The 27,813-nt window shown below is 39.7% G+C and overlaps 1 protein-coding gene across 1 annotated transcript in view; it reads right to left on the bottom strand.

The window, feature by feature from the left end:
• Positions 1–27,813, bottom strand: part of COL11A2 (collagen type XI alpha 2 chain) — a 484,735-nt gene that overhangs the window by 368,211 nt on the left and 88,711 nt on the right. The window contains exon 2 of the mRNA XM_044083566.1: positions 9,549–9,716. Coding sequence (XP_043939501.1) covers positions 9,549–9,716 — 168 coding nt within the window. The remainder of the gene's footprint in view (positions 1–9,548; positions 9,717–27,813) is intronic.

Raw genomic sequence — 27,813 nt, forward strand, 5'->3', positions numbered from 1 at the left:
TGGCTTCTATATTTCCAAATGATCAGTTCTGTCTTTAAGAGTCCCAGCAGCAGTCCCAATTTGTTTCTTAAGGCAAGGTCATTTGTGGTCAGGGGTATACAGTTCATCTTAACCCATTATCCTTACTGCAGGACATATTTATATGCTGTATAACCCTTTATACTACCATTTCTTAGAAAGCATCTGTGTTAACAGGACCACCAGACAGTGAGACATGCATGTTTCTTTGGTTCACAAGCTACACTATTGTTGGGAAACAATGTAAAAATGAGTCCCTATCAAATGATAGTAAACTCATTTGATGGAAAATCATTTGGCTGAAACCAAAACATAGAAAGTTCAAAACACTGAAACTCATTTGACTGAAACTCAAAACACTGAAAATGCTATATGCCCTTTTTCCTACAGTGATGCGATCCAGGAGTTAGTATATATAGTTAGGGGTGTGTGGGGGGCGTACCCCCCACATACTTCATACATTTTAAACCCTACACATGGATACTTATAACTACAATGAATAACTGTTTGGAGAAAACAATATTTACATAAACTATTTGGAGGGCTATGCCCCCCAACTATATATACTAACTCCAGGATCGCACTACCATGGGGAAAAGGGCATATAGCATTTTCAGTGTTTTGAGTTTCAGTCAAATGAGTTTTCACTGTTTTGAGCTTTCTATCTTATGGTGTCAGTGAAATGAATTTCTATCAAATGAGATTTCTATCATTTGATAGGGACCCGTTATCATTCTGTGAAGGTAGTGGTTAATGCCCTGTCTTAAGTACTGTGTACAGTTGTAGATAACTTGTTTCCGTAAGGACACGAAGACAATGTCTGCAGTCTGAAAGACAGCAACAAAGTTATTTAGGATATGCACACCAGTAAACCGACCAGTAAATGACAGAGGCAGAATAACGAACAAATTTGTTTCTGCCAGTGATATGTCCCTGACTTTTTCTAACGTAACAAACTCTTTCCCTGTCTTACTGACAGCACTCACTAATGGCTTTATGGCTTTGAAAGCCAGCAAAACACTCAGTGATTCTTTTTTCTGAAACTAGTAGTACATGGAGCAGATAAAGCTCCATGCACTTCAAAAAATGATGATCAGATCTTCAATCATACTTCTTTATTATGTGTCCTCAATATAGATTTACCAGAAAGGCTCATCCAGACTCTGCTACACTTTGCTGTGAAGAAAAGGTTAGTTTGCTTTTATTTGTTGTACTTTGTATTACTTTATTGCCTTTTTATATTTTGAATACTGTGGTTTGTTTTCTTTACCTTGTGTTTTCCTTGCATTCTGCTTTAACTGCATATTAAAACTTCAAAAGAGACCACAGCACTGTCTCTTCTGAGTCGGGCAGAATTTTTTCCCCATCCTCCCACCCAGTTACAGTTGTCTTGCTAAATACCACTGTCTTTCTAGTTGCCTGCCTCTTGTGTTAATTTGACCATATATCTCATTTCCTCTCTGCTTTCACTGGCTTGTGTGAGTAAGCACAAAATTATCATTTTTTAAATCACTCCCCTTTAACTATTTAAATGTAGTGACCATCCTACTGTATTCCATAGTACCAGAATACAAAAGTGACCACCCCTTTCAATCCATCTTGCTGTTTTAAAAATAGTAACTCTCCACTAAACCTTAACTTTTTAAACAGGTAAAATTTAAGTTACCTACTTTCACATCTAACTTCTCTAGTGCACACTGCAGTGTGCATTTTTTTCATCTTAACTTTAAGCATCCCTGTGACTAGCACTTGCTCTAATACCTGCTGGAAAGCACTAGGAAGCTTTAAACTGATACAAGCACTCAACTCTCCTTGTTAATAAGGAGAAATTAATTGTAGGCACTAAGCCTATAATTGCAAAGTACCTTGCTAAGGTAAGGTAAAACAGCTCCTGTACTTTACAAAAAAAAAAGCACCAAATCAGGCAGGCATGTCCAAGGGTCAGTTTCTGGTGATTTCTCCTGTCCACCTGGTGAATCTGGGCATACTGGGGCAATGCAGCAATTGCCTCATGTACACAGACAAACCTCTCCTCCTACCACCCAACACTACAACCTGTGAGAGATGCACTTACATAGCCAAACTGGAAGCAAAGTTCTCTCCACCCAAGATTGTGCTAGACAGTCAAGAGGAAAAGGTTAACACCCACACTACACCTCAAGCAACACATAGCCCTTCTAAACCCACAACAACAACATCCACATATAGCAACACTAAATCCACATATGCGAAGGCCCTTAACTGTAACCTGCCCAAGCAACAAGGACCTCTGAAGCTGAAACGCAAACACCAATCACAACCAAAGTGTCACATAGCTCACAGCACCAGTGTGCCACCCAGCAACAGTCCCTAAGGCAAGACAACGTACCTAACACTTTAGTCATAGGTGACTCTATAGTCCGGCACACTGATGTCCCACTCACCAGGTTAAACAAGGAGAAAATTACAATCAGTTGCCTGTCGGGTGCCAAGATCCGCCACATAACGCATGCACTCAAGTCATTCCACAACAAGTACAAATATGACTCTGTCATTGTCCATGTTGGAGTGAATGACTTAAGACGTAACTACCTGGACTACATGAAAAGAGACATGGAAGAGCTCTCGGATCATGTGGCCCAGGCAGGTATGACCCTAGCCCTGAGTAGCATCCTGCCTTCGCCCAGAATGACACCACAATATAAGGACAAAATGATTGACTTCAACAATTGGCTAAGCTTCTGGTGTCATTCAAAGGGGATCCAGTATCTGTCTGCCTGGGACGACATGATCGACAGACCACGATGCTTTGCCAGAGATGGTCTGCACCTGTCACCCCTGGGATTCAGGTTACTGGCTAAGGCTCTTGCCACCCCTATAGTGCCTTTTTTAGGCAAAGTTCAAAGGACAAAACCACCACCATAACAGGTACAAGCATGCAAAATCTGTAGGTAATGCTACTTAATGCTAGAAATCTAAACCTCAAAATGCACTCTCTCGAGGCACTCCTAAAAATGGAGAACATCGATATCTGTGCAGTAACTGAGACCTGGTTCAAGGCTCCAGAGAGCACCCCTGCAATACCAGGCTACAACTCTTACCACACTTTTCGGCCACCAAACCAGGACCGAAACACTAAAGGTGGAGGAGTGTCCATATTCACCAAGGATATTCACGCCACCTGGCTAGTTGCCCAACACAATGCATCTGAAATTCTCCAGGTGCAACTAACACTAGGTAAGACTGCAATCCAAATTGTAGCTTGCTACAGATTCCCCACCATGCCCCAAGATTCTCACTACACCTTTCTAAACATACTGGAAAATATTAAGATAGAACCAAACACCCTAATACTGGGTGATTTTAACTACCCTGCCATTAACTGGGAAAACTACTCATGTACCAACACCTTTGCCCAACGGTTCTTGGAATTCATAAATTCCAACGCTCTGGATCAACTAATCCATAGTCCCACCAGGGGCTCCAATATCCTAGACCTGGTCATTACCAACAAGGGAAATCGATGCTCCACACCTATGGTCACCCCCTCGTTAGTCAGGTCTGACCATAAGCTAATCACCCTTAACATCCACATCCCACCCCCATCCCCCAGTGAGGAAACCTCCATAAAAAACTTCTCCAAAGCCAACTTCATGCTACTCAAGTCAGAAGTGACAAACTTCATGAAACCCATGCAGACGGGAACTGAAAGTTCAACTGCTGAATCCTTCACTAAGGCACTGTACGAGCACATCCACTCATGCATGAATCGTGCCATCCCAAATAGAACCAAGATGCTCTCCTCCAAAAAAAGGAAGCCAATCTGGTGGTCCCATGCCATAAACAAACTTTACAACAAAAGGAAGAAACTGTTGCAGAAAAGAGGAAAATCCCAGGATGCAAAAAACTCCCTTACCAGCCTCAGTAAGAAACTGAGATCTCTCATAAAATCCTCCAAAGCTAGTTACGAAAATAAAATTGCCAAAGATTCCAAAGACAACCACAAGGCATTCTATAACTATGTCAAGAATCTAAATGGCAATGCTCAGATCTGCTCTGAGCTAAAACAGAATGGCATTAAATATACTGATCCCAAGGATATTGCCAATATCCTGGCAGATCGATACAGTGCCAACTTCACCCCCCTCTCACCCCCTAAACAGCCCATCTCAATACCGGAAGACTGCCAAATTCTGATAATAACGGCCACACAGGTAAAAAAATGCACTCTCCAAAGCTAAGAATACAACATCCATGGGACCAGATGACATCCTGGGCTGTGTACTACATGAACTGCAATATGAACTGGCACCTCACCTAAGTGTCATGTTTAATCATAGCCTCACCTCAGGTTTCGTGCCCACTGAGTGGCGCAGAGCTACAGTTATCCCACTCCACAAGGGGGATCCACCTTGGATCCCGGAAACTACCGTCCCATCAGTCTGACGAGCCTTATCTGCAAGGCCATGGAGCGTATTATCATGGAACTTATAAACAAAGGCATTGGCAACCTTCAAACACTGGACCCCACCCAGTATGGGTTCGTGAAGGGCTGATCTTGTCTCCTGAACCTGATTGACTTCTTCGAATCAGTCTCCAGAGCCATGGACAAGGGTAAGGTGGTCCACACAGCCTATCTAGACCTCGCCAAGGCCTTCGACACCATCCCCCCACTCTGGAATCATAGATAAACTTACTAAGCTGGGCATTAATCCCTACGTCACGCAATGGGTTGCCAACTGGCTTACTGACAGAACCCACACTGTAAAAGTAGCCGACTCCAAATCCAGTTCCAGACAAGGGTTCAGTCTTGGGACCGCTCTTGTTTGGCATCTACTTCTCTGAAGTACAGGCCAACACTAAGGGCCTCTGGCTAATAAAGTTCACAGATGACTGCAAACTGGGAGCCATTATTGAATCCCCAAATGATGTGGATACTCTATAAAAGGGCCTTACAGAAACAGATGCTTGGTGCCAGAGCCATGGGCTCAAGCTCAATGCCAAAAAATGTATAGTTATCCCCTTTGGGAAAAAAACATGTACCCGTGAATTACCACATAGGTACCCGTGAATTACCACATATCACCGAAAGTGTGATAAGAGACTTAGGGACACAGGTGGACAGTGGTCTCGCCTTCGATAACCACATCACCACAACAGTCAGGAAATCCTTCTATGTGGCACATCTCATCACTAAGGGCTTTTCATCCAGAAAAAAGGAGGTCATTATCCTACTGTACTCATCCCTCATTAGACCCATTATAGAATACAGCACCCCATTTGGTATGTACCTCCCAAGACATCTGCAACAACTGGAAAGGCTACAGAAATACCTCACTAAAAGAATCACAGCCCTAAAGCAGATGTCCTACGCTGACCGCCTTAAAAAACTCCAGCTATACTCTGTCGCATATAGTCTACTCAGAGGCGATCTCTGCTTAACATACAAGGTCATGTCAAACCCAGAGCTGTTGGACATGCTACACTTAAAGAAATCCCAATGCCTCAGAACCACATGCTCCAGGGATCTAAACCTTCTCATCACAATAAACAAAACATGCTGGAGGGATAGGTTCCTGACCCAGAGACTCCCCAGACTCTGGAATAGACTGCCCATACATGTCAAGCAGAGTGGCCCTCTTCGAAAGGAACCTTGACGATTGGATGTGAGAAAGGAAATTCACCCCATGGATCATGTCAGTCGCCCTGCTAGACAGGGCTCCAGGGAAGTAAATAGTGTGGGAAGAAATAGCCAGGGAATTGTTATGGCTAGGCTTGTATAGGCCCTAGGGCTGATAGCCTAGTACCAACCTATGAACTATGAAGATGCCTTTTTACTTTTAGGTTTGGATGTTAGTTGGGATATTTTGCAGACACCTTAATGGCTATGGACATCAGCTTGGTTTAAAGACCCTGTATTTCTAAAGTATAGCCAAACAGTCCACTTAGGAGGAAGGCCAAAACATGTATGTCCACAGCTAATTGGCTGGCTTCACTGGCCTGAGTGTATCCATAAAGACTTAAAATGATAAAGTAAAAAGTCATGGACATTCAAAAGCCATACAACTGAAACACTTGATATCCTTAATGGGTTATTTGCATATATCCCATGGGCCTCTATTACAGGAGGTTTAAGGTATCACACAGTGAAAACTCTAGCGTGGCTAGGTTTTTTGTAGTTTTTACTATGTTATGCATTAGAGATAGGAATGTCAAAAATCATCTGGAGAGCAATGCTCAAGAGGTGAATCTTGACATCCATATGAAGAACCCATAATGAGTAGTTATGATTAGGGAGACCCAGTATATGGAGCTTCTGCTGTTCTAATGTTTTACTAGTTACAGAAAAAAAGTGTAAGAGTGCAAAGTGTTTTTCACCTATGAAAGCCATGAAACACTTTGCTTCTGCCCACTATCTGTGTAGCAGTGCTAAATATAAATCTGAAATACTTCAGTCATTTTTCTGTGGCCGCCATCGATGGTTTTACAGCTTTGAAAACTGTTTAACTTCTCACTTTTGTTATGTGGTGGTTGATGTTTATGCCCCGACATAAGACCCATAAAAGCTCTGAAAATTATGCACAACAAAACTTGTTATGTCTGTCTTTGATGTCAGAGAGGTAAAGAACAGGGTAGTCTTTTTGCAGCACGATTAGCATATTCCACATACTATATTTATGTAGTGCACTGAGTAAAGAGATTATTCTCCAAATTTAGGAAAACGACAACTTTGTTAAGCATTTTTTCTGATGTAGGAAAGGTGCTTAATAAAGTTTAATTAAGCACATTTCAATACTGTTAAGCTCCAGTCTCACACCAAAGCATATCTCTCAACCTCTAAGCACAAGAACTCTGAACAAAGCCAAGAATAATGGGGAGACAAAGGCCAAAAAAAGGATAGAGCTTAAGTACTGCTCTTATAACTTAGAAAGCATCTAACAGGTTTTGTATAAGTGTGCATTTTCTGAAGGATATGAAGTCTGAAACTTTAATGTGTGTCATTATTTAGTGACTTCAGTTCCCAATCATTTGTCAGAAAAACACAAATTTTATGAGGAACAGATCAAAAATATGAGGGAAATATCTGGACATTCTGCAAAAATCTGGACAATTTGAGAGGTGTGCACTAATGTAAAATAGCTTCACAGAACAGCATTCAATGCTGTTGTACACTTTTCTGTCTCTCTCTCTCTTTCTCTCTCACACACACACACACACACACACACACACACACACACGCACACGCACAAGCACACACACACGCACACGCATATGCACACGCATCAGAATTAAGTATCTCAATAGTTTTGAAACCATTTGTTTATCAGAGAAACACTGCTTCCGGTGACAGTGCTGTGTTTTACATCTTTGAAAGCCATTAAAACACTTAGATTGTATGCGTTTTTTTTGTAAGATGTAGTAACTGGAGTATATAAAGCTTCATATACTGCAAAGAATTATGATCAGTCTCTCTAGTCATATATTACTTATGTGTTCTCGAAAAAGATGTCAAGATTCACCTCTAGAACTTCACTTTGTTATGTCTCGAGATGAATTTCTTGATATCCATGTCAAACACACACACACACACACACACACACACACACACACACACACACACACGGTTAGGATTGGAAACATAACCCTCTATATTATTAAGGGAAAATGGGAGTGAGAAAGGCAGAAACAGTCAACTACATGAAGAGACATCTATAAAAATTACAAGGGAAGTCATCTGAGGGGAAGAATGACAAAAAATGTCAGGTCCACAATCAGAAAATGGGATGAGATCAAGGACAATGTTAGGAAGCAATTTGTCATGGACAGAGTGCTAAACGTGCTAAACCACCACACGGAGGTAATGAGTTCAGGATAAGAGGGAGAGTTCAAGATTATATGAGGCTGACATGAGGAAATTCTAATGATTATAAGGACAGTAGTGATTGTTGGTTGTTTATGACAGGTAATAGGCAAAGATAAGGATAGTGTGGGTGGGCCTATCCATCCATGTATGCTTCTATGATACAGTTTCTATGGTAACTTAGGAACAAGCAGTTGCTTCCCTCATAACAGAATGTGCTACTGACTACGAAGTGGAGTGAAAAGGATTGTATAAATGAGAGTCCAGTAATTACTTTAAATAGGAAAATCAAAGACATATTGTAACATGGACAGTGTTGTATAGTGCAAAGAAAATGTGACATTGTGAAAAAGTTCTAGATAAATAAGACATAATTCATTTTTGACAAAGCACAAAAGAGGGACTACACAATCTATTCATCTTTTTTCTACATGGGTGACAAATTAAGTAAAATCAAGTGGTTCACATGGATTCTTCATTTTGTCCCTGTCATACATAAGTATACTGAAGAATGCATAAACTGTCAGAGGGATTGCAAAGGAATCACAATGTCTCCGCTGTCTCCTTGTTGTGTCATCTGACAGCACCATCAGTTACAAGAAATTCCAAAGTACACATTACAGCTTCTGGATCACCATGATTTGCCTTTTAACTCCTACTGCAAGTCAGTACACAAAAGGGAGTTGCATCTTAAGGGATCATATTTTCTGCTACAGAAATAATCCCTGGAATTCATAAATGCTTAGCATGATGCAGAAGCTTTATCTCAGAAGATTTTCACATCAAGCTAAATCATTCCATTTCAGAGACCACTCTCTACCTCTCAAGTCCCCCCCCCCTGTAAGGACCGCAGGGCAGACAGTGGTCTCATGAGCAAAGCCACATGCTAATAATGCAAAAGTGCAGGGGAGTTGGCTACTGATAATTAATCACCTGCACTCCTTTGGAAATATATACCACTCCTGATTTTACTCTAGTGAAAACACTCCTATGGAACAACTAGTGCTGCAGATAAGTAAGTTCAGTGAAGACATGAGGGTGATGAGTATGAGCGTGTATGTGTGTGTGTGTGTGTGTGTGTGTGTGTGTGTGTGTGTGTGTGTGTGTGTGTGTGTGTGTGTGTGTGTGTGGGTGTGTGTGGGTGTGTGTGTGTGTGTTTCAATGTGTGTGTCTGTGTAGAGGGATGTCTCTGTTTGGGCTGCAAGGGGAAACACCAGAGGGATCAGGTCTGATAGTATTAATGTTCAATTCAGAGACTTGGTAATAAGCCAACAATGATGGCTTTCTCATTGTTGTTATACCCAACTCTGAATTACATTTTCTTGCCATTGTGCTAATTGACCAACTTGCATTGGGTAATCAGAGTGGTGAGCATTTTTCTGAATCCTATGGACTGACTTCTAACAATGCAAGGTGAAGAATGAGTTATGGAAAACAAAAATGACATTGACTGAGTCACGGTTTCTTGATTCACATACTTATACAAAAGCATTGTTTATGCAACGCATCACAACTGAGTTGAAAAAAAGAGCATGGCATAACTTAAAGTCACACTGCACTAAACATATATAGAATTATTTTATATATACGATTTAATATATACAGATCAGGTATATTTTAAAAAAAAGAGAGAAACCCATTTTCTTACTCCTCCTAAGAAAATGACTTTACTAGGTGCACCCTGGATTACCTGAGATGATTTGGTTGGTGGGAGCACTAATCTGGGCAGCCCTGGATATCCTGTATGCCACATCTGGACTAGCTGAAGACCGCCTGGTGGGGCAGAAACCTGTCACCTTCTTTACTCCTTCTGGTAAATTGTAGATACCCAATGCCTGAAGCACGTCCACAGGATCAGCTGTATGATGAAAAACAAAAAAGTCAGAGTTGGTTTAAAAAAGTGAAGAAGAAAAAAACAAATAAACAATTCCATTTTAATTCATCCAGTTTACTAGCATGCAGAGTAATTAGCACACCTGACCTTCTGTGAAGGAAGATCTCATTACAAACATATAACATGCCAAGTATACAAGTCACGCAAGCAAACATGAATAAATTACATCATGCTCCTTGTCAACTCTGATCTTCTCTCCTGCAAAATCATCCTCTGTTCCAAAGGTACCCCACTTTGGGGGTGATATACTAAATTATACATGTACTGCTGTCTAATTAACTACCAAGGATGCAGATCGCAGCATAAGGTACCAAACTTTATGCAGCATCTGAACAAAAAGCATGAATGGCCTGAAATGTTTACTAAGGAGGGAATAAAATAAACTTTAGACTCCACATTAAGCTACTCATGTCTGCAGCTTTAAGCAAGCTTATGTTGCATTGTGTTTAACTAAATGAGTAATATCAAATCCAAAATGAAAAGTTCATGTTTTAGGTTTTAGATTTTAAAATTAACATGCTCAAAAGTTTTACCTTGTAATTTTTAGCCATCTGCTAAAGCATTCTGAACCCAACTCGAGAAGATCGCAGAGCATACTATAAGTCATTGTCACTGAAGCTCCTGCTTTGAATTCTGCATTTTCAGTACTAAGGCCAGGATTCATAGGGACGTACTACACTAGTGTACAAACCTTGCATATTGAAGCTGCACTGTAGAACAGCACAAGAAGGCAATGAATATTGCAATGAAAATGTACTGCTTATGGACAGTGCTTCAGAGTACGTAAATGAACCAGGCAGTAAGGATGCAGGAGGACCTCACCATGCAGTGAAATGGTACAAGCTGATAAAGCAGTGAAGTGAATGCATGCACAAATGTACAGAAAAGAATCTGCAGACTAGCTGTGCACTACATACCACAATCTTGCAATTACAAACAACATGGACTAAAATCGCTATACCTCAGTATAAAGCAGTGCCTGTAGCAAGTGGACTGCATTTGTTGCCTTGCCCCTCAGCACTATGGCACCAAATACCACATTGAGGTATACAGCCATACATTACTGGGAGCTGCACTCTTAGGTTGTCCATATATGGGACACTTGTTGAAAACATAAAAAAGGAAAGAAAGAGGTATATAGAAAAGTATGAAAACAGGAAGAACAAGCACAGGGTCATACTTAAGGGCAACATATAAGACTGTGCAGGATGGGTGCTGCAGGAAAACATTTTGGGATGGGTAGAACCCCATTTTCTGTGAAAAGGGAAGGGGAAAGGGTGAGAGGGTACAGGATAGGGCAATGGGGTACAGGGGCAGTTAGGTGATCACACTACAGCAGAGATAAACAGGATTGGAAGTGCTCACAGTATTATGCAAAGCTTTTGAAGAGACAGAGACAGAAGGTAGATAAATAGTGATGCGGTAGGTTAGACAACGCAAATGATACAGGGGGTGACAAAATAGGAAGGAGGCACATATGGCTGGGATAGGGTGGGGTACAAACAGATGTCATGTCATCCCTGTTCTGACCCAAACAGACATTACAGGATCAATCCCTACATAATGGATCAGGGTGGCCAGTGCTATGGGTCACACCATCCACTGGTGGCGTGATGCTAGGGCCTAGCTGGTGGGGTGAATATGCTATTTATTCCAGTATGCTCTCCCCACAGACCATATATATCACACAATGCTTACTCCTCCACAGCCTACATCACTTCCTCCATCTGTAGCTGGCCTCCTTGGGCAACACAGAGGGAATTCTCCCCACTGAAGAGCCAGAAGTTCTTCTCTGGCAAAAGTGCTCCCAACCTCACCTCCCTCATGAATCTCAGCCACAACCACTGCATGGGTGAGATGTAGTGAAGGTTCCCAGGGAGCAAATCTGTTATCCATATTTGCACTGAGGAGAAAAATAATGGGAAGGTAATTGTTTTAGAAACATGTCAGCCCTATTAAGGGGAACTAACTGTGTCTGGCTGCAAGTCTTTCCTACCTTCACACGGTTTGCATCATGATCTACTCGTGACGACAGAAAAAGGGCACAGCAGCGAACCATGATAGCTGCAGTGGGAGACAAGAGAACAATATACACAAGCCTATACGTTCCCATTAGTTGTATGACAGGTAGCAGACAAGTGTGTGCCCCTGCACATACATTAAGATACATAAAGTAAATATTACATAAGTATACAAGGGGACACACCAGTAATCTGCAGTCATCCTCATGTTTGTACCTATTTATTTATTAATACTTTGTTGATTGAGTTAGTCCCACTAAGCTAGTGGACTTTTTTCGCGTGAGACCTGAGGCGATATTTTATACTTCTAGGGGAAATTTGGGCAGGGCATTGAGGAACTTCCCTTACTCTTTTTGATAGATGCTGTGGGATCATTTACATCCACCTGAGCTACCACCAAACTAAGCAGATGGACCTTAGTTTAATGTTTCATCTGAAGGACAACACCCTCAGATTGCAGCACCCTCATATGCTGTTCTGCAGAATCAGCAGTCCATGTACTTGGTTTGGGAATAGAACCCATAACCTTCTGCACCAAAGGAGATTGTGGTACCTGAAACATCATTTACAATGACACTGTACAGTATGACGCTGGACCAGAACAGGGTCCTGCAGAAAACCCACACAAATCATAGTAGGAATATAATATGCAAGTACCCCCATTGTCACCTGGACCAGACATGGAAGATTCACTCAGCAGCTGACCTAATTTCTAGGATGAGCTTGACAGTTACTTGTCAGTAGCAAAAATAGCCCAAATCTACAACAGGATAAAAGAGAAAAGATACAAATATAAAAACAAGAGAAAAACATTTACTATACTCTTTAGGGCAGTACCTGAACAAAAAAGGTATGTGGAGATATCCTACTTAGACTTCAAGAAGACATTTGACATGGTACCACTCAGTAGGATAGTGAATAAAACAGAGACTTAGTGGAACAAAGAGTGTGACATGAAATGCAGTTGATTCAAGTGAAAGGTAATTATTTGACTAGTGATGTAACATAGTGGCAGTACTAGGGTTGGTCGTTACCAGTGTCTATATAATTGGCCTTACAGAAGAAACACATGTGCCTGTTTGCCAATATGAGAAAGATTTTGTGCAACAGGAATAATTCACTGGAAAGAGAAGAAAGGAAGGTAAGAAACTTCAGAAGATACGATGAAGGGAATTCAGTTCAAAGAAATGCAAAACAGTCCATTTGGGAGAAACAGACACAACTAGAGTACAACTGAAAGGAAAACCATGGAAACAGAACATGTGTAGTAATATCAGATGAGATCTAAATGTAAGTAAGCCATGTCAATGAAGGGACAGAGACAGAAGGTAGACAAATAGTGATGCGATAGGTTAGACAATGCAAATGATACATAGAGCGACAAAACAGGAAGGAGGCACATACAGCTAGGATAGGGTGGGGTACAAGCAGATATCATGTCATCTCTGTTCTGGCCCAAACTACTGACTGCACACAAAGAAACATCACAGGTAGGAAAAGCAAGTTATTATCTTGTTCTTTTAAATTCCCACCAAGAGCACTTTGGCTTTATATATATATATATATATATATATATATATATATATATATATATATGGGTCTACTTTGATTCACTGAAAACTCATGTTCACTGAATTTCAGAACAAACACACCAAATCAGAAAAAGTTCAAATCACTGAAAACTCATTTCACTGAATCACATTTCACTGAATGTAAGTACTGTTGGGCAAATAAAACGTATATGCCCTTTTCCCCACTGTAGTGCGATCCTGGAGATAGTATATATAGTTGCGAGGCACAGCCCCCCACATTGGGGGTGTGGGGGCATAGCCCGCCTTCCTACTTTTGGTTTTATATTGTTAGCTTTCAGTGAAATTAGATTCATAAATATAAAAGCTAAGTAGGTGGGGGCTACACCCCCTACACCCGCCAACGTGGGGGGTTGGGCCCCCCACACCTTTCTAACTATATATACTAACTCTAGGATCGCACTACAGTGGGGAAAAGGGCATATACATTTTATTTGCACAACAGTACTTACATTCAGTGAAAAGTTATTCAGTGAAATGAGTTTTCAGTGATTTGAGCTTTCAGCGATTTTTTGAGGGTGAACTGAAATTCAGTGAAATGAGTTTTCAGTGAATCAAAGTAGACCCATATATATATATATATATATATATATATATATATATATGTAAAATGTAAATGTAGCGTTTTATTTTTTTTGTAACACGCTTTAACGAAAGAGCTTTTTCGATAAAAGCGCTTTCGTTAAAGTGTGTTCGGTTATTATGGATTTGGACGTTTGCTCACTTGAGCAAACGTCCTAGATCCATACATATATATATATATATATATATATATACACACAAACATACATGGAAATACTTTTCTTTGTCGAAATATCATTATTTCGAAAAAAAAAAGTAGAGGACCACTTACGCGAAAGTGCACTTGAAAGTTCAATGAACTGATAAAAATGACAAAAAACAGTGTTTTGCAGGGGGGCAAGCCCCCCCTGCTACTTATATATACTAACTCTGAGATCGCACTACAGTGGGGAAACAGGTAAATTCTCTTTTCCCTACTGTAGTGTGCTTCAGCGCCACAGGGTTTCTTAGTGGTTTGTTGAACCATTATTCGCGAAAGTGCACTTTTGTTTAAGTGCACTTTTGCTTAAGTGGTCCTCTACTTTTCTTTTTCTAAACAATGAAATTTCGACAAAGAAACGTAGACCCAAATATATATATATATATATATTTTTTTTTTTTTCACTTTATAATCTCGAAATACTGAAATATCGAATTTCAGTATCTTGAGACTATAAAGCCGAACTTCTGAAATAGCGAAATCCCTTAACCACGATTACCGGAAATGTCAAATTTGCGGTTGTGGTGGTGTGCTAAGTGATGTGGGATGTACTGCGTGCTTGATTTACAGATTGGTATGTGGATATGGTTGGAGATTCAGGTAAGTGAATATTTTTTTAAAGGTTTTGGGTAGGGATTTGAGTGTATGTGAGTGTGTTCGGAAGTTGTACGTGTTGATTAGGATAGGTAGGTAAGAGTGTGAGTGTTTAATTGTTGAAAGTGGTGGTGTTTGTATATTTGTGATGTGTGTGTGCGAGGGGACTGTAGAGTGTGTAGTGGTGAGTTTACTGTCTTTTTCTGTTTGGTGCGACCTCTGAGTTAGTATATATAAGTAGCAGGGGTGCAGGGGGCTTGCCCCCAGCTTAGATGTAGGGTAAGTTTATTTATTTGTATTGTTGTGTTTGTGTGTGTTTTGTTTGTTTGCTGTAATATTTCAATATTTTGAGATTATAAAGTGAATCCATATATATATATATATATATATATATATATATATATGTGTGTGTGTGTGTGTGTGTGTATATATGCATGTATGTGTATGTTTATGCAATCAGATGCTCATACATGTGTTTGTGGTCCAGATTTTAACAGGCAAACATAAAGGTTCCTAATTTTGTGTTAAATCAATGGGGTTGTGGCTTTTTCTGTATACAAGTAAATGAACTTCTCAATGTATGATTCATACATGGTTTTCTGCAGCCTGCTTTGTAGGTCTTACGTAGTACAGTTAATATGAGTTAAGGCACCTGCAGTACAATTAAATGACAGAAATATAAGGCAGCTGTTTCTTCTAAAATATAAACTGGCACAATGTGGCTAACGTGTTGGGGTGACAGTATTTCCATCTGACCTGTGCTGCTTAAATTCACCTTCCCAAAAGATACGCTGGTTAGCCGAATACTATTTTTCTGTCATATGATAAATGATTTATGCTAGCACAAAGAATCTTAAATTTGGTGGAAATATAAATAAATGTTTGAAGAAAATAATAAATATTATCTGTAACATTATTTTATTGTAATATGGGGAGATACTATAGCACTGGGCCATAAAAAATTAGGACATTGCAAACCATCTTAAATTACTTATCCCCCCTCTCTCTCTCTATATATATATACATATATATATATATATATATATATATATATATATATATATATATATATATATATATACACACACTTCTGTCTAGTAAAGGCCAAATCATAAGCCTGTTTTGGTTTGGTGTGAACTGCAAAATACCTCATCAGGTATCCCTTAAATGAATGAAACCCAGTAAGGTGCTGTAGTTTGTGTCACACAAGATGGTGAAATAGGATGAGTGATTACCCCTAACAATTCATACAGAAAAATCATACCAGCTTTTAAAGAAAATCACAGTCTGAAGAAATTAAACTGCAGAAAAAATTTGAAGCTAAATATTCCAACAGACATCTGGAAAATCATCTTGAAGAATGCAGTTAAGCAGTCCAGCACAGACATATAGGGTAGGCTATTTAATATAAAACATTCAGCTTTAATATTAAACTCCTGAGAAGCTAGAAAAAATGTGCAGAGTAGACATAAACATTGAAGACATATTGAGAATAATCCTAATGTTTCACACATTTTAAGGTATGAACACTACACGCACCTGAGTTAGGAGAGTTTAACCAGGTTTAAGCCCCATATTTCTTTTGACAGCAGCATATTAAATTTAGGAGACTTGTTAATCTTCCAGTCCACACTAAACTCTGGAATGATGTATTTCCATATACATCAAGACATTCTGAAAAAGTGCTTCCATCCCAACATTTAATGACTGATTTCTTACCCATAACTTAGGACTGATGGGATTCCCACCGTGTGCTCAAGGGCTGAAAGAATTTAAGTGCAATTTCAGGGAACTACATTCTAATACTGAAACAGCTGTATCCTTGAGTGTTCCCTCTCTCTGTCTGCTCTCCAAAGTACAGCAGTCTTGGTAATCAAAATTGTTACTAAGCATGGGGTATAGGAGACGACTGGGGAGCCCCAGACCACTTTTCTAACTGTGCCACAGCACTGCCTGAATATCTGACTTATTCAGAGTCACACAGTAGGCAAAGAGAGGCTGATAGAATAAAAGCTTATACTACAGCACACAGGTCATTAACAGTCTGTGTGCTAACTGTCAGCCTGAACTCATGCAACATGGGTCTGAAACCCACAACCCTTAAGTCATGTTACTGAGCTAGTCAGGCCACTAAAGCCCATTTTTAGAACTTGGCTATGCCACTATGCCTCTAGGGGAGAAGGTTCAGCCATCCTGACAAGAGCTTACATATAAATAGTGGGGGTGTAAGATGGTGCACCCCTCCCCCAAATGTGGGTATGTATAACAGGGCTTTTCAAAATTTGCTGTTACTTGTGTTAATGCAAACAACCATTTTCTTGTTTGGGATTTGTATTAACAAGTCTTGAACTTCTGAAAGGGATTTATGTACAATAATCTCCTAAGAGATGACCCAATTGTTCAAGATCTGGGAACTTATATGGACAGTGACCTAACTTTTGATCAATATGTGTCCATTGTTGTAAGAAAGCCCATCTATAATGCACACCTTATAAACAACGGGATTGTGACTAGAACCAGGGATATCTTTATCCTTCTTTACTCAGGCCTCATTAGGCCAATCATTGAATATAATGCCCCCTTTGGCATGCATTTATCTAGGCACATGCAACAGAGATACCTTACTAAAAGGATACAAGGCCTAAACAACATGTCCTGCATGGACTGACTGAAAGACCTGAAACTATGCTAGGTATCCTACAGACTGCTAAGAGGTGACTTGTGTCTGGCACACAAGGCATCGTCTGACCCACTACTGATGGATTTATTGGACATCAGCAAGTCAAATTGACTCAAACAACATTTGTCACTTAACTGGCTATGTCATTGTATCAAGCCTGGCTAACTCTTTCTAGAATGTGTAAAAATTTGCTAGCCAGTTTACTGTGTAATTTTAATTTAATCCTGATTTGTGCTCAGGATTAACTGTAACCTGTGGAACTTGTTTAACTTGCTTACTTATGTAATCTCTGCAAATAGTCTGTTTGTAATATGTAATGCTGGTATTATGTAATGCTGTATCTGCTTACCCTTGGAGCTTTTCTCCCCGGGCCTCCGCTGAAAATGGACATGCATCCAGTCGGACTATCCCAGTCAACAAATGTAAAATAAATAAAAATAAAAATAAATAAAAAAATAAATTGCATCAGAAATACTTGGTCTAGGGATCTAAAGCTCTTCTGCAGCATCAACAGAACAGTTTGGAGGGAAAGGTATATTTCACAGAGGATACTGCTGCTGTGGAACAGACTCCCCACCCACATAAAACAAAGTTCATCCCTGTCTATTTTCAATTGTAACTTAGATCTATGGATGGGAAACAGAAAATTTACTCCACAACTACCCTGCAGCTCCTAGATGGTTTATCCCATGCATGGGTCCCCTCAAATTATCTATGGTATGATCCCAGTTATTCATATTTGGAGTAATATAAAATTATTGACTGTGGGATGGATAAGGCCACTTTATAAACAAAAGGTTATTTCGAGCACAGAAAGAAATTGGCTAGGCTTAAAAATGGTCGGCAAGGGCAGCTAGCCTAGTATTTACCTATGAACCTACAAGCGATTAAGTTAACTTGGTGTGAGAAATTACAATTCACAGCAAAAGTTTGCTTTCACTTTTAACTGGCATGTATATTTTAAAACAATATTCTGGTTCTACATCATTTTTCAGCTTTTATTTGTAAGTACATACAAGGGGATGAAAGCACATTTATTTACTGTTAAAGTTTTATGCATTTATATTAACTGCATTTATTATTTTCACTGCTGAAGTCTGTACAATAAAACACTAACAGAGTAAATTGCCAATAAGGTGAACTTTTAAGCAGTATATGAACATTATGTGGCTATGCAACTGCTCTAATACTACCTTATAATGAAACTAGGAAAAAGTTTCAGTATAAGAAACATCCCAAATTTCAAACTGCTTGAGCAAGTTGAGCAAACAGTGAATATTCCAGATGTTGTATGAATTAGATCTGTTTTGCTCTTTCAGAAATAGTTATCACTGTAGAATTGTCAGGGGACATTCTAACTTGACAGCACATATATTTTTCCACACAGGCATACAAAAAACTATTCTTTTTCAAATATCTTAAAACGTTTACAGAGGTCTGCATAGTTCTTGTAAAAACTTCTGAATAGGCTCCAGAAAAGTTATTAGCTACAATTTTTTTCAGTTTTAAATGCCTGCATTTCTTCTTTTTTTACTTAGAATGCTGAAAAGGGAATCTATAAAAAATCTGGCAAAGTAACAAACACCTGGGATGCATTGCAGTGCCTGGGTGTGAAGGAAATTCATTATTTTATTTAATTTTATTTTCTAAGATGGTCCCATTGAGCCTCAGGCTCTTGACAAGGAGAGTCAGGATGGTATCTATACTGAATAGGAACATTTGGGGGAAGAAACCAGAGAAATTCCTGCTCATAATCAAGTGTCAACTTTGCCATCCCCGCTCAGGCTAAAGGGATCTTTATTTAATGTCTCACATGGAAGATGGCATATTGGTACTGCAGTCCCCTGTTTCACCCTGCACGCCAGTGTCACAATTTGTATATAAATTCATGGATCTATGCTTAGTTCATCATATTCATTGAGAATAATTACCTTGACTACAATATACGCTACAGTCTGTAAGGCAGCTGTAACATAAACAGAGTATAGGTCTTGTGCTGTGGTAACTTAAATCAGAATCCTGGAAGGCTGTGTAGGAATTAAGCATTTATACACAAATCATTATTTGTAAACAAACCCTTGGAGGTTCCTAAGTGTCACACATTCATCAGTAACAGAAACAATGAGGTTCTAGAGTAAACCGAAGTATGTAAACCTGGATCATATCATATCATATCATAACATATCATATAAGCACGATATGTTATGGTTTACAGTACCACAATACTTAGTAATAACACCCCTTACCAGTAACAGGACTTGTACGTTACTAAGCGTTCAAGCAATGAACCCCAAAAGTTTCAGATAGTAGAGGGACTGAGAGTCGCTTTTGTACTAGGATGATAAGTTAACTAACAGAAACCTTCTCAGATCCAAGTGGGCCTTGCAGTATGTGCCCTCCGACTACCACAACAGTATATTCCTCTGGTCTGCACTGGCTGCCAAAGATAATAAGTTTATTAAAAGGTGTGGGCCTACTACATAGTATCTGAATTTCAGACATTAGTTCCTGCTGTGAGCTATTTGGGCTTGTTCACAGGCAGCAATTTCTCACCAAGGTGCCTGAAAGAAAAGCATGCCTAGTAGAACTGGGCTGGGGCAGTAACAGAACTAGTGCCCACTCAGAGGTGCTACAGTACTTCACTATTCAGTCAACAGTGGTGACTGACTGTAACAATGCAGACTGCCAAGACAAACTTTTACCCCAGCTGCCACATTAATCTACCACGTAACTGTGCAGGGAAAATTGTACACTACATTTAAGGCTGTAATCAGAAGAGATTAAATACCAAATAAAATCAAAAAGTACTATAGAAAAAAACTTCCACAGTCAGGCATTCAGACATATCTATTTAAATATTTGCTAATTAACTCATTAACAGTTAATTAACTGTTCACTCTTGGGGGGGTTCAGCCATGACCCAGACTAATTTAGCAAGAGTAAATACAACACGTGCACACACACACACACACACACACACACACACACACACACACACACACACACACACACACACACACACGCATACACATAGGCAACATCAGCCAGCCAGTCAAAACATTTTGTGGAGGAAACTGGATTAATTCCACACACATGGTGATAACCTACACAACTTCACAAAGTGACAAGAGGTCAGGCTTGACCCCAGACGGTGGCAATGTGCAGTGGACATCTTATCACTAAGCCACTATGCTGTCCATATTTGGGAGTTTTTACTGTCTCACATTCATAAATTATAACTGTACACACCCTCATACCTACAGACAACAGCAGGCTCCCTATTTTGACATCTCTGAGGCTATCCAGTGGTAGGTGTTTCTCTCTTTGTAGTAAAATTATTAGTTGCAATAGTGATTGACACTGATGAATCCATCTTTGCACTACATTCTTCCTACCTGTCCCTCAGCCCTAGTCCAGCTGGGCTGCTCTAAGATTCCTCATAACTTTGAGAAAAAAAGAATATTTCCAGAAATTTCAAATAATTATGACTAGACCACATTCTTCTTGAAAATGTTTCCTTTTCTGGATATTTTAATATACTTCATGGGTCCTGAGACTCAGACAAAGACTCAGCAGAAGCAATATTTGCCTAGGTGCTCAACAACCCTACAGAGTAAGATACAACGTGGACCACAATTTTCCACAACAGTCTGAACTGCCTTGATCTAATGACATCATTACGAACTTCAAAGTAGTGCTATATTACTTACAGAACTGATGCAGGCTTCTGTTCTTTAAACCAATATGGATGCAATTGCTCCAGCAAGACAGAACCCATTCATGCCATGGGCTTGACCTGTGGTGTTGCTGGTCTTCCAATGTACATGCTATTTGTAGGAGGCATTAGACAATTTGGTTTGAGTTTTCTTGCTGATTATACAATACTTAATTTGCTACATCTAGGTTACACCTCAGTCTCAACAATATACAACAGACCTGTTCCTTAGCTAGTTGTGACTAAATCTAAATATAGTAGGAGTACTTTAGTTGGGCTAAAGGATAAACAAAAGAATTTCAAAGTTTTGCTGTGTAACCCTCCATACTGGCCTGACTTTTTTAACTCAGGTATCAACCTTTGTCCTAAGTGACTTCTGTCACCTGAGAAACATCTTTGTACAACTCACTTTTTGTTTCTCCTATTCTGTTTGGAGCACTGGTATACTTATCAATCGCTTTCTAATCGGGCTATTACAGTGTACTTACTTTGAGCTTTGATTTGCACTGGCTAGATTTAGTGCTTAAGTGATTCAGTACTAGACTTCCTAAAACCCTTTTAAAATATCCCACTAGTCTTTTCTGGACGGGATCGTATTATAGGGTGCTCCATGGCTGATCTAAATTGCCTTCGACGATGACAGCACATCCTGAAAAATCTGCATTTCTCTTAGTCCTCTCCTACCTATTCTGCCTCAGCAAGCATCATGATAGTCCTTAGGTTTGGTTCTTTAGGGTGCTGACTTTATCTCTTCCACCGCTATGTGAGACCTGCAAAACACACACATTTTGTGGACAAGACTTTCTTAGAAGAGGTTTCAAAAACCTGAAAGGTTGACATTTTACAATTCTTTCATCAGGTAATTGGTGTTATATATTATCTTATGCAGAAATTGTTAGCTACTTTTTTCATTTACATTAATTATTCACATTACTGTTTTCTCTTGTATAGTATGTATGTGCGTACACACACACACACACATACACACACACACACTCTTTCTCTCTCTCTCACTCTTTCCACGTACAACACTTACACTTCAAATATATTGTGTAAAATATAGAACAAAAATCAATTAAAATGGTTAATAACTCCAGTAACCCACTATATTCCGCCCAGCAAACATTTACTATTCCAAATAAATTCCATGCCCCCTCTCCCAATATTTAAAAGCTCTAGCAAATGATCATCAGCATTGTAGCAAATACTGTTACAACTTCTTCTTTATTTGTTTTACTACTTAATTTCCCTACACTGGCATCTTCTAAATCTTTGATGGAAAAAATCCCAAATGAATACAGTCAGTACCTTGGGTGGGGAGGAAACCTCAACTTTTTATTTTTATGATCACTTCTATGTTAGAATGAACTTAACCACAATCTATTTAGTTATGTACCTAGTAACCAACATCTGTTGCAGCATGGCACATATGCTTCCAGTGTGTGACTCTCTGATTAAGATTTGCTATCCATGGTATCTTCTTACCTGTATGGTCGTATCTAGTTACCTTGGCTAGGTCACATAAGTGCAGCTTACCCATTCTTGCTGGTTCGGCAGCTTTCAGTCCTTTGCCTGTTAGTGGCATTTCTACCTCCACCATCACCTCATGTGTGCAGTCCAGCTGGCTCATATGTTATACTAAGCCTAATAAGACCTGATAATACATTATTCTTGGGCTACATTGCTGAGTTTTGCTTTATGGTAAGACATGATGAAATGGTCGATAAATGAACCTTGACAAAGGAAAATGATAGGCCATACAATGGTAACTCACAGAAATATTGTAAAAGTAGAGAACAGCTAGCCATGAATGGGTGCTGGTTATGTTGTTGGCACCAGCTGGAAAAAAGCTTTTCCATTTGCAAATACATGATTTTTTAGTAGCAGACCTTCTTGTTACTGTTAGTACCTGCTGCCCATCCTCAGTAAACAGGTGCCTAAAAGGAATTAAGACCGTATCATCCAGGCAGTCATTTGGGAATGATTGATGTCAAAGTATTTAAAACAACCCTGTTCTTGTGTGAGTAGATCCAGTTTGTAAGGAAGCTTATGCCAGCCCCACCAAGGAAAAGTAAACACAATATCTCCACAGAAAATATGTTTTCAGTTAATTAACACTACTTTTAAACTGACAGAAAAAAAATGAGTGTTCTGTTTAAAAGTACATTACAGTCTTGAGACAGTTCATTAAAACACAACACTCCTGTCTTTAAAATAACTTTCCTGAAGAGAAAAGTAATAAAACATCAGTAAAGTTAACAAAATGGAAGTCCCCCCCCCCCCAAGGGAACTTATCTGCCCAGCAAAGGAAAGCACAAGCAAACCATCGCTCCTCAAACGCCTCAGAGGAGTGTACCCTTCAGTGGCAGTAAAGCTGTGAAGGACTTTGTGCCCAAACTTGTCTTTTAGTTAGTTCAGCTTTAGGTGCTTGACAGTTTGGGCACAAGGAAGGATGCTTCAAACTTTGGAAAATGGCCAGTCACTATATCCTTGTCATTATACCATGACCCACCATTAATATTCCAAAACGTGCACGCTGATTGGCCAGCGTGCACATTGTAAATCGACTTATACTAATGGAAAAAGGTCCGGTCGCCCGTACTTTTTCCATTAGTATAAGTCTTTTTTAAAACACTGTCTTGCTATGTTAAAGGAGTTTAACATAGCGACACAGGTTTAAAAAAAGCAACGGAGATCTCCGTTGCTTTTTTTAAAGCTGTCTCGCTATGTTAAACTCCTTTAACATAGCTTACAATGTAAAAAGCAACGGAGATCTTGCTTTCTCCGTTGCTTTTTTTTAAAACCTGTCTCGCTATGTTAAATGGGTTTAACATAGCGAGACAGCTTTAAAATAAGCAACGGAGATCTCCATTGCTTATTTTAAAGCTGTCTCTTTATGTTAAACCCATTTAACATAGCGAAACAGTTTGTAAAAAGCAACGGAGATCTTGCTTTCTCCGTTGCTTTTTTCAAAACTGTCTCGCTATGTTAAATGGGTTTAACATAGTGAGACATTTCTCCGTTGCTTTTTTTAAAGCTGTCCCGCTATGTTAAACCCATTTAACATAGCGAAACAGTAAAAAGCAACGGAGATCTTGCTTTCTCCGTTGCTTTTGCCCACAGTTCTGATGTACTGCATAGGCATACGCATGCACAGTACATCAGAACTGCCGCGGAATACCAGACAGCTGCGGAAAGGCAGCAAGGAGGCATTATACAATGCCATTATTTAAGAAAAGTAATTATTTTGTTTTTAAATAATGTCATTGTATAATAGCAATAACCCACTTCTGGGTGTGGGTAATGCTGGATTTACCCATGGTTGGCTTTGTTTGCCATGCCAACCGTGGGTAAATCCAGCATTACCCACACCTAGGCGTGGGTTATTGCTATAGTATATAACCCATATAGCTAAGGCTACTGCAGCAGTGATCAATATGATGAAAGTTGTCAGAATGTTACTCCAGAACCCACTACCACAGCTGGCTCTGGAACATGTACCCCATGTGCTTGATTTCTGAAGACAGCAACAATTGTAGAGAAAACTGTGGGCAATGTGAGATTCCTTTTGCTAGAAGGTGAAAGGAGTACAGATTTAGAAAATAACAGGATTGCATTAAAACACTACCTACACAACTGCTAAAAAAATCAGTGATACTTCAGAAAGCCAGACAGAGAAACCTAACTTTTAACGACTAAAGCTGTAGCCAGTGCATATGCATGCCATAATTATAAGAATGCTGGGAGCACTTTACTCCAGACAGTACATCTGCTTTGGTTATTATGCCACACAGAGTTTGCATTCCAGTGAAAATTCATCTGCCATCTCATTGTCCAATTCCTCAAACTCAAAATTCAAATTAAATGAAGGATAACCATTTGAGAATGTGTACGCTTATGTGCATACGGGTCTGGGGCAGAGGTCAGCTTATGTGTTACACTAACGAAACTAAAAAAACAGAGGCAAATCAGAAAAAAACTACTATTAAATCTAAGAGAGCATTCCACAGGAGCATAGTCTGGACAGAAGCCACAACATTCTAAAGAATAACAGCTGTGCAATTAACTTTTATTTTCTGCAGATTTCACAAGGAGAAGGAGATAACTGACTACTGTAGCAGTATGGAATACTGTATGTGACAAATTGCAAACAGAATATTTACTGTGGGTCTTCTTATGCACACAAAGTGTACAGCCACCAGCCAATAAAGCTATCTTATTTTGTTTTGCTTGCTCTAGTCTGTGATATACAGTATTTGAAGCTACTGGATTTGGGTGCTAACCTACTTACCTAGCACATCATGACCAGTACTTCAGACTGTGGATCTGAGCTACAGTCCGAATTGGAGACAAAGGACAAGCTGGCCATGACATAACAATGAGTGCAGTAGTCTGTAAATAACATGTCCTATGTAGATCGCCTGTTGAGGAGAGATCTACAAAACATTGTTAAACCCCACTCTGATGGACCTGCTGCACATCTGCAAAACGAAAAGCACCAGGATTACTTGTTCTAAAGACCTAAACCTTGCCTGTGATATACATAGGATCTGTTGGAGAGACAGGTATGTATCTTAAAGACTGCCCCTTCTCTGAAACAGGCTCCCCACCTATGTGAAGTAGAGTTCCTCCCTAACCCAATTAAAGTGTAACTTGGATAACTGGATGGGGAGCAGGAAATTCATCCCTGGTCTGGCACATGTCTGCAATGGACATAGGCAGCCTGTAAATGATTTATTTCCCAGGCACCTGTTTGTAATGTTTCATGTCCCAAGCCCCTGCTTACAGGTAATACAACTTGTCAGAGATTTGGGATGCATGGTTAGGCTTAGAAAAGGCCCCAGTGGTCATTAGCCTAGTACATACCTATGAACCAATGATGCTATTCCCCTCTAAATACAGAGGTGAATGGATTGGCTAAGGACAGTTCTCAGATCATTATCAGGAGAGAATATGGATTCATCTCAAGGGATACCTGCTTCTTGTGAAAGACCAAATAAGGATGTCTGCATATCAATGTGTGAGCTTTTGACATCCTCAGGATGGAGGAAATGGCCAGCAAGAATGTTATCTTCCAACAGAGGCCTTAGCGTACGTACGTTCTTGAACCTTGTAGTCTCCCTTCACTCCAACTCATGCTTGAGACCAATCATGAGACCCTCCCAAACTCTGCTCTGGATGACTTCCATTGCTGTTTCAAGTGTCACCAACTCTGGAAAGCTAGATTAAAATGCCAGTGCTTGTGGCACCCCGTAATGTTGTGCTCCTTCCTTACCCAGATGACACAGAAAACACTGATGTGGATCCCGGCTGTGAGCTCATGACTACAGGGACCCTCAGTAGATTTTGTTTTGCTTCAGTAGTGAACATGGAAATTTTCCTTTGGTTACAAGTTAGCTCAAGAGCGGAACTGCAAGACAGGTACAAAGGAAATGGGGAGCGCAGCGTGTGGCAAACCGTCCCTATCCTGACATGTGATAATCTGAACGTACAATGGCAGGAGGCTTCTGCAATGCTGAACACAAGAGCTGGAGAATACAATAATTCTGGGGTCTATATTATATAAACGGAAGTTTATCTAATTGAATGCTGAAATCATCGAAAATCCAGGATCTCATCATGGTTTTTGTGAGATCGTGGTACAGTGAAGATGGGAATATTTGCCCTTTCCTCACTGTAGTGCGATCTAGGAGTTGGAATATATATTTAGCGGGGGTGGGGGCAGGGGGCACAGTCCCCCACAATTGCGATTTAGAGATCCTGGATTTTTGATGATGTCAGTGTTCGATTAGATAAACTTTCATTTATCTAATATAGACCCTAATTCTGTACCATGAAGGTGCCCTCAGAAGAATAAATTCCACCAACTTACCACTGCAGAGTGTGCTTCAAATAAAAATCAAATGCCATACTAATACAGTACTACAGTGCTATGGAATACCTTGCACTGTGGAAATGAGCTTAGATTCAACTCTGATAGTGCACTGCCGTGACATGTACTATCCTGAACTTTGCAGATTGGTTAAAGCCTTCCTTGTTCGTGCACTGCACTGTGACAGACTGCCCTCCTCTGAAGAACTCAGCTCACACCCAGCTTTGATGCTGCAGACCATTATTAGGGATCACCCTATACTAAGAAACAAGGCTCATCACCAAACCTTTGCTTACAGTGCAGTACTATGGCCTGTCCTAAACTTTGAGAAAAAGCCAATAGTCAGACATTATAATGCAATGCCCTACTATGGGCTATCCTAAACTTTGGGAAAAGGTAAATAGCTAGCTATTATAATGCAGTGTATTACTATGGGCTGTCATAAACTTTGGAAATAGGTACATACCCAGTCATTATGATATATACTGCAATATATGCTGTCCTTCATATTAGAAATAGGTGCATACCCAGTCGCCATAATATACTGCAATACTATAGGTTATCCTTCCCTTTAGAAATAGTTCCATACCCAGTCATTATAATATAGTACAGTACTATATGCTATCTGTCACTTTAGAAATGGGTCCATACCCAGTCATTATAATATAGTGTAGTACTATGGGATGTCCTACACTTTAGAAATGAGTCCATACCCAGTCATTATAATATAGTGCAGTACTATAGATTGTCCTTAACTTTAGAAATGGGTCATACCCAGTGATTATAATATAGTGCATACTATAGGCTAT

This window comes from Protopterus annectens, chromosome 9.part0, assembly GCF_019279795.1.
Source record: "Protopterus annectens isolate FY-2018-M chromosome 9.part0, PAN1.0, whole genome shotgun sequence".
NCBI lineage: Eukaryota > Metazoa > Chordata > Ceratodontiformes > Protopteridae > Protopterus > Protopterus annectens.